Source organism: Opisthocomus hoazin, chromosome 4 (genome assembly GCF_030867145.1).
Source record: "Opisthocomus hoazin isolate bOpiHoa1 chromosome 4, bOpiHoa1.hap1, whole genome shotgun sequence".
Classification (NCBI taxonomy): Eukaryota; Metazoa; Chordata; class Aves; order Opisthocomiformes; family Opisthocomidae; genus Opisthocomus; species Opisthocomus hoazin.
In genome coordinates this window covers 93,843,842-93,857,476 of record NC_134417.1, presented here as the reverse complement: position 1 = coordinate 93,857,476, position 13,635 = coordinate 93,843,842, and the positions used below count along the sequence as shown (strand labels likewise).

Genomic DNA, 13,635 nt, shown 5'->3' with positions numbered 1-13,635 from the left:
GCTCCCGCCACGCCGGAAAAACCCCCACCAGGAATTTGGGTTTTTTATTATTAAATTATTCAAAATCCCCCATTTTCAGCCCAGTATTCCCAGTGAAATCCCAGTAAAGCGGGCGGAAGGACAAGCCAAGGTGAGGATCATCGGAGAGGGGACCCCAGGGCCGGTATCCAGCTGGAAAAGAAGCGGGGTAATCGTTAAATATAACGAGGATGACGGTGCTAACGAGGCGGGGGATGGCACTGCGTGGCGAGGGGCTGCTGGTGGGGTCCCCGGTGACCACCGGTCACCGGGGACCCCGCCGGCAGCCCCTTGCCACGGCTCCGATCCCATCAAACCTCACCAGTATTCCCAATATCAAACCATAAATTAATCCCAGTAAAGCCCCCGTAGTCCAATCAACCTCCTTACCGAGCGCAGCGGCGAGATTTCGGGAGCGCTGCCGGCCCCTTTCCCCCCACCAAAATGCTTCAACTGCCGGGTTTTTACCTAAAATGGAAAGAAAAAAAGAGAAGTTTGGAGGCACGATGGGAGGAAATGCCGAGTTAATAATTAAATAATAATTAAATTAATAATAATAATTAAATTAATGATTAAAAACTCCAGTAGGTTTTGGCATCACCAAAGCCGTGCCGCTCCTCGCCGGGGAAAGCTCTGCCCCCGCCGGGGCGTGGAGGGGAAACTCCTCGCTCGCCACGAGCCGCTCATCGCCCGGATGTTTAATTAGCAGGATTAATTATGCGTGCAGGGGAGCGACTGGAGCGGGGTGACAAGGGAACTGGTCTCTTGTCACCGGAAACCCGGGCACGGCCCCGTGCCGCAGCTCTCCGGTGGGATTACAGCCCCCAGAGACTCTCGTTGGGCGGCTGACGAGGTCTGGCAGAACTAATTAGTTTGGCTAATTATGAGGACGAAGGAGAGGACGGGCAGTGGTCACTGACTAAATCCCTCCAGGATGAAGGGATGGGGCAATGAGCCTTGACAGACCCCACGCCACAGCTCTGCCGGGGGATTTCAGCCCCCGGCTAACAAGGGGACAATCTTGGTAGCTAATTACACAGAATTAGGCTAATTACGACGACCAGGGGGGAGCTTGTGGAGCACAGCTTCCCCCCTGCACCCACCTCCTCATTCCTGGCGCCTTCCTGCATCCCCCTCCCGGCCCGTCGGCACGGGAACCTGCAACGAGAGAAGGGGAAAAGAACGGCGTCAGCCCGGCGGGTCCCTGACCGAGGCCTGCGGGGCCTCCCCGGTCCTCACCCCGAGGCCTCGGGGTGTCCGGGATTTTTATAACCCCTCCCCGGGAAGAGCGGGGAGAGGCCTCAAACCGTCCCGGGGTTGCTCTGGCAAGCGCTGTAGGAATGGCGGGGGCCACGGCAGGCCCCCCCACGCTGGAACGGCTTGCTGAGGTGGGGGGCGGACGGGGACGCGCACCCGGTCCCGGCCCGGTAACCCCGCTACCCCCGGGGAGCCCCCCCGGGCTAGGCCCAGGCGGGCCTCGTGGTGGACTACCCTTCCCGGCATGTACCGCGCCCCCACAGGGCCTCACAGAGGCGGCGGCCGGGCCCGATGGCGGGGTAGCGCCTCGCCCCGCGCTGCCCCGAGGAGCCCCCGCTGCTTCTGCCGTCCGCAGGAGCGGCCCAGGCCGCGGATGGCGGCGGATGGCAGCGGGCCGCGCCCCCCTCCCCTACCTGCCGCTGCTGCCGCCATGGCGGAGTGCAGGGCCGCGCCGGCGCGTGACGCCAGCGCGGGACGCCGCAGAGGCAGCGCCACCTGGCGGGGGGCCGGGGCGAGGCTGACGGAGCGCTCAGCGCATGCGCGGGAGCGCTTCCGCCATCGCCGCCGCCGCGCACCAGGCCCGAGCGCGGCGTCCAGGCCCGGCTCCCCGCCGCCGCGGGAGGAGGCCGGGAACGGAGCCGCTCCGTCGCCCGCCAGGCCGCGGTCAGGCCCCGGTTGGGCCCCGGTGAAAGGCTCGGCCGCCACGACAGGCCTGCAGGCCGCCGCGATAGGCGTGGCCACGCTGAGGGGCGAGGCCAGCGGGCGGGGCCTCGCCCACAAGGGGGTGGGGCCGGCGGGCGTGGGCGGGGCCTGCCTATCAGTATGGGCGGGGTCAAGCGGGTGGCCGCGCCCGCCGCTACGAGCGGAGGGTGGGGCTTGGGGGGAGTGGGCGGTGCCGATCTCCGCGCATGCGTAGACGCGGCGCGCGTGCCCTGGCGGCCCGGAGGACTGACGTCAGTCCTCCGGGGGGCGAGGGAGGGCGGAGCGCGGTGCACGCCGGGAAGCCGCCGCCCAAGATGGCGGCAGGATTGAAAAGTTGTGGGCGCCGCTGAGGCGGCTCCGGGCGGGCCGGGAGCGGGGAACCGGGGCCGGTCATGGCCGCCTCCGGGCAGTGAGGCCGCGCACCGAGACCGGGCGAGCACGGCCGCTGCGGGGATGCCCCGCGGGGGGCCGGGGCCGCCGCCACCACCGCCGGAGACATGGAGGAAGAGGGCAAGAAAGGCAAGAAGGTGAGAGCAGGCCGAGCCCGGCGCTTGCTGCCGCTGTGGGGATGGGGTTCGCCGTTCTGCCCCCGGGGAGCGGCCCTCCTTCAGCTCCGGGGGTCTCTGACCCACGGCCTAGGGAGCTGGAGCCCTCCCGGGGGGGGTGGAGGGGAGTTTGGGGCCTTTCTTGGCTTCTCAGGCCTTGTGCTCCTCCCTGGGGTGGCTTCAGGCTGGGCCCGAGCCGGCGTGGCTGCTCTGAGGGCTGAGGCTTTGCTTGCCCCCACGGAAAAACCATCTTCCCTGGGGGAGCGTGGGGCCTGGGGGAGCGCAGCTGCCGCCTCGCTGCCTCCCAGCCCTCCCACCGTGCTCAGATGAGGTACGGGGTCTTCTCTGCTGGAGTCCTGGCTGATTTACCCTCCTGCCTCCGTTTCCAGGCCGCAGGCGAGGCGAGCAGGTAATGACCTGTCTTAAACCGTGGTCTGTGACAGTGCTGGGCCGCCTCGTCTGCTGACCGCTGTGCTAAACTGGGAGCCTTGCGTACACACACTTCTGTTTTACCTTTTTATATACATTGAGTCATCTATAGTCAGACCTGCCGTGCTGTGGGTGCCTTGAGGGTCAGCAGGCTCCGTCTGCGTTGGCTGCAAGTGGGCTGCTCTAGTTTCTGGTGTTTAAAACCTATTTTTGCGGTGCGGGGGAGGCTCGGCTCGGGCTGGAGGCTGGGGATGCTCGCTGGGAGCCGTGCTCCCTGAGCAGCTCGGGGCTGGCTCACTCGTTGCGAATGAAACCCTTCCCTTGGGTTGGTGATGTCACTGGGGGGGAAACAAGCTGCTTTTAGTGGGTTTTTTGGGGGAACGTGCAGTAATGGCAGTCTCAGAAGGTGGCAGCAGAGTCTCCCGTTGAAAGTCTGGTTTGAAGTGATGAGAACATTGACAGAATGACCTGGACAGGCTGGAGAGTTGGGCAGAGAGGAACCTGATGAGGTTCAACAAGGGCAAGGGCAGGGTCCTGCGCCTGGGGAGGAACAACCCCAGGCACCAGGACAGGCTGGGGCTGAGCTGCTGGAGAGCAGCTCTGCGGAGAGGGACTGGGAGTGCTGGGGGACGACAGGGTGACCATGAGCCAGCAGCGTGCCCTGGCTGCCCAGAAGGCCAATGGTCTCCTGGGGTGCATTCCGAGGAGTGTGGGCAGCAGGGCGAGGGAGGGTCTCCTCCCCCTCTGTTCTGCCCCAGTGAGGCTCCATCTGCAGTGCTGTGTCCAGTGCTGGGCTCCCCAGTTCAAGAAAGATGAGGAGCTGCTGGAGAGAGCCCAGCGCAGGGCTACGAGGATGAGGAGGGGACTGGAGCATCTCTCCTAGGGGGAAAGGCTGAGGGAGCTGGGCTTGTTCAGCCTGGAGAAGAGAAGGCTGAGAGGGGACCTTGGAAATGTCTCTAAATATCTGCAGGGTGGGGGTCAGGAGGCTGGGGCCAGACTCTTTGCAGTGGTGCCCAGCGACAGGACAAGGGGCAACGGGCACAAACTGAAGCCGAGGAAGCTCCAGCTGAACCCGAGGAAGAACTTCTTCCCTCTGAGGGTGACGGAGCCCTGGCCCAGGCTGCCCAGAGGGGCTGGGGAGTCTCCTTCTCTGGAGATATTCCAGCCCCGCCTGGCCATGGTGCTGTGCAGCCTGCTGTGGGTGACCCTGCTTGGGCAGGGGGTTGGGCTGGGTGACCCCCAGAGGGCCCTGCCAACCCCGAACATTCTGTGATTCTGTGATTTACCTGTGGAGATGAGCATATTCATCCTCTGTGCTGCAGCGTTTCCCAGTTGTGTGGAAAAACTCTTATTTTTTACATGCTGTGGATGGTTCCAGAAGGCAGGCCCCTGGCTGTGAGCCAGCAGCGTTATGGGCTGAAACAGGACAGTTGGGTTCCTGTAGCACTGCCCTGAGGGGGTATTAGGGCAGGTTTGCTCAGGACTAGGGGGAAAATCCCAGCCCTGCTTTGGGGCTAGCTCCAGCTTTAGAGAAAGCGTCTGCTTGTTTAACCGGAGCGCTGGAAATCCTGCCAGGTGCTTGTGTTCCCCAGCTCTCACTTCTGGTGGCTCACGCCAACGAGGTTATCCCAGCCGGAATGCGGCAGCAACGGGATGCAGCACATCCAGCTCGCTTTTGGCTGTGGTGGTGAGAGCTGTTTTTAAAACAGGTTTGGGGTAAACCACGCATTTCTTACTGATATTGTGAGGGAGGATGGATCCATGGGCCGAGGCCAACTGTGTGAGGGTCAACAAGGCCAAGGGCCGCATCCTGCCCTTGGGTCACACCAACCCCAGCAGCGCTGCAGGCTTGGGGAGGAGCGGCTGGAGAGCTGCCCGGTGGAAAAGGCCCTGGGGGTGCTGGGCGACAGCCGGCTGACCAGGAGCCAGCAGTGTGCCCAGGTGGCCAAGAAGGCCACCGCCATCCTGGCTTGGGTCAGCAATGGGGTGGGCAGCGGGAGCAGGGCAGGGATGGTGCCCCTGGACTGGGCACTGCTGAGGCCGCCCCTCCAGTGCTGGGTGCAGTGCTGGGCCCCTCACTGCAAGCAGGACCTGGAGGGGCTGGAGCGTGTCCAGAGAAGGGCAGCGAGGCTGGGGAGGGGGCTGGAGAAGAAGTCTGCTGAGGAGCGGCTGAGGGAGCTGGGGCTGTTCCATCTGGAGAAGAGGAGGCTGAGGGGAGACCTTCTCGCTCTCTGCAGCTCCCTGCCAGGAGGGTGCAGTGAGGGGGGGTTGGTCTCTGCTCCCCAGGAACCAGCGACAGGACGAGAGGCGATGGCCTCAAGCTGCGTCAGGGGAGGTTCAGCTTGGAGACTGGGCAAAATGTCTGTGCTGAGAGAGTGGTCAGGCCTTGGGCCAGGCTGCCCAGGGCAGGGGGGGAGTCCCCATCCCTGGAGGGGTTCAAACACCGTCTGGATGTGGCCCCTGGGGACAGGGTTTAGCAGGCATGGGGGTGTTGGGGTGACGGTTGGACTTGGTGACCTCAGAGGTCTTTCCCACCCTGGATGGTTCTGTGATTTGGAGCGTGTTGGCTCTGGCTGTGCCGTGAGGTTTCCCCGGCCTTTGCCGTGGGAACCTGCCTGGAGCCGGAGAGCGGTTGGTCTCAAGCCTGGGAGCCTTGGGCGAGGATGGATGTTCCTGGCGCTCCCCTTCCTGGAAAGAAAAGCGCTGGAGGGAGGACGGAGGCAGATTTCTTGGCTCCCCTGGTTATTATTTGCCTCTAGAGAGGATTTTTCCTGCTGGGCTCTGTCGCAGAGGCTCTTACAACATCTCCCATCTGCAGGACGGCTGCCAGGCTGCTGCCGGTGATCCAGCGCGAAGCGCTCGCTAGGTTTTCCCAGAGTAATTCTCCGTGGGTGGCATCAGATGTTAACATAAAATTCCTGGCTTTTCCAGCTCGGTTATGCCCTGGATCTCTGACGTTGGCTCAGTTTGCCTCTTCCAGCAGCTGCCAGATCTTCCTGGTAAAGCCCATCTCGGTCCATGGCGCTGAATTCTTTGCGATTTTAAATGCCGGTGGATATTGAGGAGATTGGCTGGGCCAGGGATTCCTTCTTGTGCAGATCGTTGGGAAACGACGGCCAAAACTGAGCTCCTGACTCCGCAGCGCGCTTCGCTCTCTCCAGTTCAAGAAGGATGAAGAGCTACTGGAGAGAGCCCAGCGCAGGGCTACAAGGATGGTGAGGGGACTGGAGCATCTCCACAACGAGGAGAGGTTGAGGGAACTGGGCTTGTTCAGCCTGAAGAAGAGAAGGCTGCGAGGGGACCTTATAAATGCCTACAAATATCTGAAGGGTGGGTGTCAGGAGGATGGGGCCAAGCTCTTTTCAGTGGTGCCCAGTGACAGGACAAGGGGCAATGGGCACAAACTGAGGCACAGGAAGTTCCGTCTGAACATGAGGAAGAACTTCTTCCCTCTGAGGGTGACGGAGCCCTGGAACAGGCTGCCCAGGGAGGTTGTGGAGTCTCCTTCTCTGGAGATATTCAAGACCCGCCTGGACAAGGTCCTGTGCAGCCTGCTGTGGGTGACCCTGCTTGGGCAGGGGGTTGGGCTGGGTGACCCACAGAGGTCCCTTCCAACCCCTACTATTCTGTGATTCTGTGATTCGCTCCGCGCCAGACGACCTGCGCGGCGGGGTCGTGTTCTGCGCCGGCGTTTGTGGGAGGGAATGGAAAGTGGAGAAGCTTCGGGGGGGGGGAGTGAGATGGTTATTAAATAGCTGAAATAGAGCTGGTTCTTCTTGAAGCTGGGTGCAGGGTGAGTGCCCAGCCTTCATATAAAGAATATTGAGGGCTTGAGGTTGCAGCTTTGCAGGAGTTTCTGCTTGCGGGATGAGTCGCTTGAGCTTCCTTTGCTAGCTCCAGTATCTTGTTTGTGCCGGAGTAGGCACTGGGCTTCGACAAGCCTGTGTTCCTGTCTGAGGTTCCATTGCTGCAGGAGTGGTTCTGCTGTGACTTCATTTATTGAGGCTACTTGAGCACATGGTATCTGCATTTTTAGCTTGCTGGGAGGTTTTTACGCCAACAGAAGCACCTGCATCCGAGTGAGGCCCCATCTGCAGTGCTGTGTCCAGTGCTGGGCTCCCCAGTTCAAGAAAGATGAGGAGCTACTGGAGAGAGCCCAGCGCAGGGCTATGAGGATGAGGAGGGGACTGGAGCATCTCTCCTAGGAGGAGAGGCTGAGGGAGCTGGGCTTGTTCAGCCTGGAGAAGAGAAGGCTGCGAGGGGACCTTGGAAATGCCTCTAAATATCTGCAGGGTGGGGGTCAGGAGGATGGGGCCAGACTCTTTGCAGTGGTGCCCAGCGACAGGACAAGGGGCAACGGGCACAAACTGAAGCCGAGGAAGCTCCAGCTGAACCCGAGGAAGAACTTCTTCCCTCTGAGGGTGACGGAGCCCTGGCCCAGGCTGCCCAGAGGGGCTGGGGAGTCTCCTTCTCTGGAGATATTCAAGCCCTGCCTGGACGCGGTGCAGGGCCGGGTGATCCCCAGAGGTCCCCTCCAGCCCCTGCCATGCTGGGATTCTGGGATCTCCTCGGACCCTACGCTTCTTTGCATACAGAGCCTGGTTCCATACGTCCAGCTAACGCAAGCCATGTCAAGATCCTTCCCGTAGGCTCTGTCACCCGTTGTCCTCTTCCGTGCCGAGCCCTGATGCTGCAGCCATGACCAAATCCCCAGCCCTGTTGGGATGAGTAAGTTCATCGGGTGGGCTGCAGCTCCTGGTGATAAAGCTCCAGCCAGCGCTGTCTGGTGTGGTGTCCGGTCGCTTCACGCCTCGCTTCGAAGCAGAAGGTTGTGCTGAGGCTACGCTGAGGGGCATTGAGCCCCTTTTTCTGATCTCCGTGGCTGAGCTGTGGTTGAAAGCCTTCTTCTAGGGTCACTGCGGAGCCCGCAGTCCCGGGACGTGCGGTGAGTGCTGCCACCTTCTCCTCCGCTCCTGGCGTGTCCCTTGGCCCCAGGCTCACGTTGCGGCTCGTGAGCGGACATGACTCATGGTGGAAATCCGGCAGAAGCTGCACCAGTATCTTCCGAGCTCGTCAACGAGCAGGGTTGGTGCACGGAGCCGGTGGAGAGGGAGGAAAGCTGGGCTGCGATCGCTGGAGGAGCTTGACAGGGGTGAGGCTGCCCTGGTCCTGTCCCGTGGCATCGGCCGGTTTGCGGTTTGGCGTGCCGGTGCTGCCGCATGGGCGTTGGGGAACAGTCTGCCGTCTTCCTCTGTAGCCAGAACATCATTCTCTGTGCCGTAAGCGACGCTTCCAGGCGACAGCCTCGTCTGAAGTGGCTGGCGTTTGGTGTCTGCACGGCTTTGTGCAAGGCTGGCTGGGGATGGTGCGGGTAAGAACCACCAAAGATCTGTGATGCCGCCCTCTGACACCCTCAGGGCTTCCATTGCTGATCCCCGTTAAACCTTAACGATTGCAGTGACGAACCCCGGTGCCGTGTCAGACGCAGCTTGGGAAAACTCCCGAGTGCAGCTCGGCGTTCCCTTAATCGTGCTTAAAATCTCTGCTTACGTTCAGGAGCTCTGTAAGGAGTAAATCTGGCATCCCTTTGCCTCTGAAGGGATGGCCTCCGGGTTGGGAAAGGGGCTTTTCATTTTGGGAGCTCTCTCGTGATCCGAGTCTTCGTGGGGAAGCCGGCTGACCCACCGGACTGGGTTGTAGCAGCTGCTCTCCTTTGAACCGCCGGCGCTTGGCGGGCTGCAGGGCTTGGCATGATGGTCCTGTCCTTGCTCTTCTCAGCCCGGTTACGAGCAGGGAGTTGCTCTTTTTCTCTCCCCGGTGCTTCCTCCCGCTTCCAGAGGAAGCCAGAAATCAGGAACAAGAGGAGCAGAGGCTGAATGGAGGTGGGATCGTCTTGGGTTGAGGCTTGAGGAGGGGCAGATGAGGGGTAAAAGGTGGCTTGGGGTGGGGGGAGAAGGGGCAGGAGAGATGGGGCGTGGGTGTGCTGGTCTCCTCCCCCTCTGCTCTGCCCCACTGAGGCCCCATCTGCAGTGCTGTGTCCAGTGCTGGGCTCCCCAGTTCAAGAGAGATGAGGAGCTACTGGAGAGAGCCCAGCGCAGGGCTATGAGGATGAGGAGGGGACTGGAGCATCTCTCCTAGGAGGAGAGGCTGAGGGAGCTGGGCTTGTTCAGCCTGGAGAAGAGAAGGCTGAGAGGGGACCTTGGAAATGTCTCTAAATATCTGCAGGGTGGGGGTCAGGAGGCTGGGGCCAGACTCTTTGCAGTGGTGCCCAGCGACAGGACAAGGGGCAACGGGCACAAACTGAAGCCGAGGAAGCTCCAGCTGAAGCCGAGGAAGAACTTCTTCCCTCTGAGGGTGACGGAGCCCTGGCCCAGGCTGCCCAGAGGGGCTGGGGAGTCTCCTTCTCTGGAGATCTTCCAGAGGGAGAAGGGAGGGAGAGCATCCTGGCTGCTGCTGCTTGCTGCCTTGGGGTGTCCACCCCTGCTGCTTTCCACCTCCCTACACGTCCCGGCTGTGGTTCCTCCGGGCTTTGAGGACGGAGCAGCGTGGGGGGAGTGGGGCCGGTGGCCAGGGGCAGTGCTGGGGGCTCATCTCTTCGGGGAGCTCATCCAGGGCGAGCGATGGTGGGGGGTGAGACGGGTCACGTCACCACGGCTGAGGCTTCACAACCCTGGGAGCTGATGGGCCTGCTTTGGACCTTCAGCCCCTGGTAACCTTCGCTGCACACCAAGCTGCTGCTTTGCTGCCGAGGCCGGCACGGCAAAACACAGATCCTGCAGCAGCGCTCAACGTAACGCAGATTTATTTTATTTTCCTGGGCTCGCATGGCAGTGTTGAAATAGTTTTGCTGTTGTGGGTTTTGCTCGGTGCAAAACTCTACCGTGTAATTGGGTAAATATTTGCTTTGCTGTTTGGTTAGGGAACGGCAGACAAAGCTCGGGGTTCCTGAAGCTGCTGCTCTCGCAGATGACTCTGGCTGAAGTAAAGATACCAGCTTTGAGAAGTGTAATTTGCACTCCATAAAACTTTCCACGATGGAAGCCCTGACCCAACACCAGTCCGGTTCCAGCCCCAGGTAAAACCCTGACCCTGCAGCCCCTGTGTTTTGAAGAGCAGCACCAAATACCCTGGGTTTAAGTCTCTGTCTCCCCTTTATGTCTGTCACATCCAGAAAGCAGCGAATGCTCGCTGTTTCGGAGGTGCAGCCTGTTTTTCTGTGCTGGTGAAAGCCTGAAGCCGGGCAGGAGTAGCGCTCTGGGACGAGATGATGCCTTTTTAGTCCAGAGACCTCCCTGAACTGGAGCAGTTTTCGTATTTCCAGCACTCTGCCTTGATGCACAGGGCCTCAGCAGGCACGAAGCTCTGCCCTGCGGGATGTTTTTCGGTCCCAGCTTCATCTCCGCGGACCCGTGACAGGCTGCAGAGCCCAGTTCTCCAGGGATGTGACCAGGAAGCCCCCAGGTTTGCAGTGGGACCAACAGAATCACAACTCCTTGAGCGATGACTTAGCTCCTCGGTGCTGGCTCTTCTGTAGGGCCCCGATCCTTTCCCCAGCCTGGGGCATCCCGCTCCCAGGAGAGCGTTTGTCTCACACAGCCTTTAATCTCCATTTATTTTATTTTTCCCAGAGCTTTATCAGCCTGTAGTGCCTTTTGATCCTTTCCCCCTAGCATCTACCCGTAGCAAAAAAAAATCAATTAAGAGCAAACCTGCTCTGTAGAAGCAGAGTTTGAGCCGAGTGGGGCACGAGGAGGAGCGAGCGTGGGTCTTGTGATGTTCTTGCTGACCACAGAAAAACGCTCACCTCTCCTACTGACCAAAATGGAGAAAATGGGGTGTGAAGCTGCCCTCACCCTGGTAGTTGGTCGGTTTAGCTTGGCTGCTGTGGGGAACGACAGTCGTATGCCATGAAATTCTGGTTAGGTGATCAGAAGGTGCTTGGAGGCGAGGCGGGTGGATTAGCGTTGCTGCGAAGCTTTGGAAACCTCAAGCTTCCCATTCAGCAAAGGTCTTTGGGTCTCGTTGATGCTCAGCCCGAAGAAGATGCTAAAAATACAGCAGCAAGTGCTGCTTTGGAGGAAGGTGTTCTGCTAAGCGGGGAGCGGTCTCAAGAACCGGGTTTCAGCGGGAGGTTCCTAGCAGCAGAGCCGTGGCTGGCTGATTGATACCTGGGAAGTTTTTATTTGCCCGTTTTAGGGTTGGGTACCAACATTGAGATGGCTGCTGCGGTTTGCGGTGTCCAAATGCGTTCATGGCGGCTGGAGGTCTTCTGTTCTGGTGCTGCTCATGGCGTCTCTGGTGGTATCTCAGAATCCCAGCATGGCAGGGGTTGGAAGGGACCTCTGTGGGGCACCCAGTCCAACCCCCTGCCGAAGCAGGGTCACCCACAGCAGGCTGCACAGGACCTTGTCCAGGTGGGTCTTGAATATCTCCAGAGAAGGAGACTCCACAACCTCCCTGGGCAGCCTGGGCCAGGGCTCCGTCACCCTCAGAGGGAAGAAGTTCTTCCTCATGTTCAGACGGAACTTCCTGTGCCTCAGTTTGTGCCCATTGCCCCTTGTCCTGTCACTGGGCACCACTGAAAAGAGCTTGGCCCCATCCTCCTGACACCCACCCTGCAGATATTTGTAGGCATAAACCTACATAAACCGATGGAACTGCCAAGCTGATCGCCGAGCCCGAGTACGCGAAGCACGGCGGTCGGAGCCCAGCCGACGCGCCTGCGGGCTGTGCGTAGCGAGAGCCCCCCGCAGCCGGATTCCTCGGGGCAGGAATACCACTGGTAAAAGCGTTCCCCAATGGCTGGTTTCTCAAAGTCTTGGCAAGGCTTGAAGTAAATAAATAATCTCGAGCGGTTGGCTCCAAACGGAGGAAGCGTTGGAAGCCAGACTGGGCGGTGGTGAAATCGTAGGCGTCGGGCTCTGCCCCTGGGCCGCTCCAGAGCTCGCTGTCCGACACGTGTGCCCGAGGTCAGGTGGCCTTGTCCCACCGGAGCCATTGGCATCGCTCGGCCACACGCAGCTGACTGATCCGGCTCCTCAGGATGGGAACAGTGGTGGATGCAGAATCACAGAATAGTAGGGGTTGGAAGGCACCTCTGTGGGTCATCTAGTCCAACCCTCCTGCCGAAGCAGGGTCACCCACAGCAGGCTGCACAGGACCTTGTCCAGGCGGGGCTTGAATATCTCCAGAGAAGGAGACTCCACAACCTCCCTGGGCAGCCTGGGCCAGGGCTCCGTCACCCTCAGAGGGAAGAAGTTCTTCCTCCTGTTGAGACGGAACTTCCTGTGCTTCAGTTTGTGCCCGTTGCCCCTTGTCCTGTCGCTGGGCACCACTGAAAAGAGCTTGGCCCCATCCTCCTGACCCCCACCCTGCAGATATTTATAAGCATTTATTAGGTCGCCTCTCAGCCTTCTCTTCTCCAGGCTGAACAAGCCCAGCTCCCTCAGCCTCTCCTCCTAGGAGAGATGCTCCAGTCCCCTCCTCATCCTCGTAGCCCTGCGCTGGACTCTCTCCAGTAGCTCCTCATCTTTCTTGAACTGGGGAGCCCAGAACTGGACACAGCACTGCAGATGGGGCCTCACCAGGGCAGTGTAGAGGGGAAGGAGACCCTCCCTCGCCCTGCTGCCCACACTCTTCTTGATGCACCCCAGGATCCCATTGGCCTTCTGGGCAGCCAGGGCACACTGCTGACTCATGGTCACCCTGTCGTCCACCAGGACACCCAGGTCCCTCTCCACAGAGCTGCTCTCCAGCAGGTCCACCCCAAGCCTGTACTGGTGCCTGGGGTTGTTCCTTCCCAGGCGCAGGACCCTGCACTTGCCCTTGTTGAACCTCATCAGGTTTCTCTCTGCCCAGCTTTCCAGCCTGTCCAGGTCACGCTGAATGGCAGCACAGCCTTCCGGTGTATCTACCACACCTCCCAGTTTTGTGTCACCAGCAAACCTGCTGAGGGTACATTCTAACTCTTCATCCAGGTCGTTGATGAAGAAGTTAAACAAGGCTGGGCCCAGTACTGACCCCTGAGGAACCCCACCAGTTACCAGCCTCCAACCAGACTCAGCGCCGCTGATGCCAGCCCTCTGAGCTCGGCCATTCAGCCAGTTCTCGATCCACCTCACCGACCACTCACCCAGCCCACACTGCCTGAGCTCCCCTGTGAGGATGTTATGGGAGACCGTGTCGAAAGCCTTGCTGAAGTCGAGGTGGACACCATCCGTGGCTCTCCCCTCATCTACCCAGCCAGTCATGTCATCGTAGAAAGCTATTAGATTGGTCAGGCATGATTCCCCCTTGGTGAATCCATGCTGACTACTCCTGATAACCTTCTTTTCTTCCACTTGCTTGATGATGGCCTCCAGGATAAGCTGCTCCATCACCTTTCCCGGGATGGAGGTGAGGCTGCCCGGCCTGTAGCTCCCTGGGTCCTCCTTCTTGCCCTTTTTGAAGATTGGAGTGACATTGGCCTTTCTCCAGTCCTCGGGCACCTCTCCTGTCCTCCAGGACCTCTCAAAGATGGTGGAGAGTGGCTCAGCAATGACATCCGCCAGCTCCCTCAGCACTCGTGGGTGCATTCCATCGGGGCCCATGGATTTGTGGACGTCCAGATCGCTTAAGCAATCCCTCACACAGTCCTCCTCGACCAAGGGAAAGTCGTCCTCTTTGTAGGCTTCTTCTCTTCCCT

At 60.2% G+C, this 13,635-nt stretch overlaps 2 protein-coding genes and 1 non-coding gene across 3 annotated transcripts in view; 1 reads left to right on the top strand and 2 right to left on the bottom strand.

The window, feature by feature from the left end:
- Positions 1 to 29: 29 nt before the first annotated feature.
- LOC142361108 (uncharacterized) lies at positions 30 to 2,476 on the bottom strand. Its single transcript, XM_075417942.1, has 4 exons — positions 2,229 to 2,476; positions 1,689 to 2,131; positions 1,122 to 1,176; positions 30 to 171 (listed from the first exon to the last, which is right to left on the bottom strand). Exons 1-4 carry the CDS (start codon positions 2,474 to 2,476, stop codon positions 138 to 140), a joined length of 780 nt encoding a protein of 259 aa, XP_075274057.1. The 3' UTR covers positions 30 to 137.
- On the bottom strand, positions 1,270 to 1,404 carry LOC142361274 (small nucleolar RNA SNORA9). Its single transcript, XR_012763869.1, has one exon. It is a non-coding gene; the product is annotated as a small nucleolar RNA SNORA9 (small nucleolar RNA).
- Positions 2,260 to 13,635, top strand: part of CCM2 (CCM2 scaffold protein) — a 42,670-nt gene continuing 31,294 nt past the window's right edge. Inside the window, exon 1 of the mRNA XM_075419975.1 lies at positions 2,260 to 2,504. Coding sequence (XP_075276090.1) covers positions 2,475 to 2,504 — 30 coding nt within the window. The 5' untranslated portion in view covers positions 2,260 to 2,474. The remainder of the gene's footprint in view (positions 2,505 to 13,635) is intronic.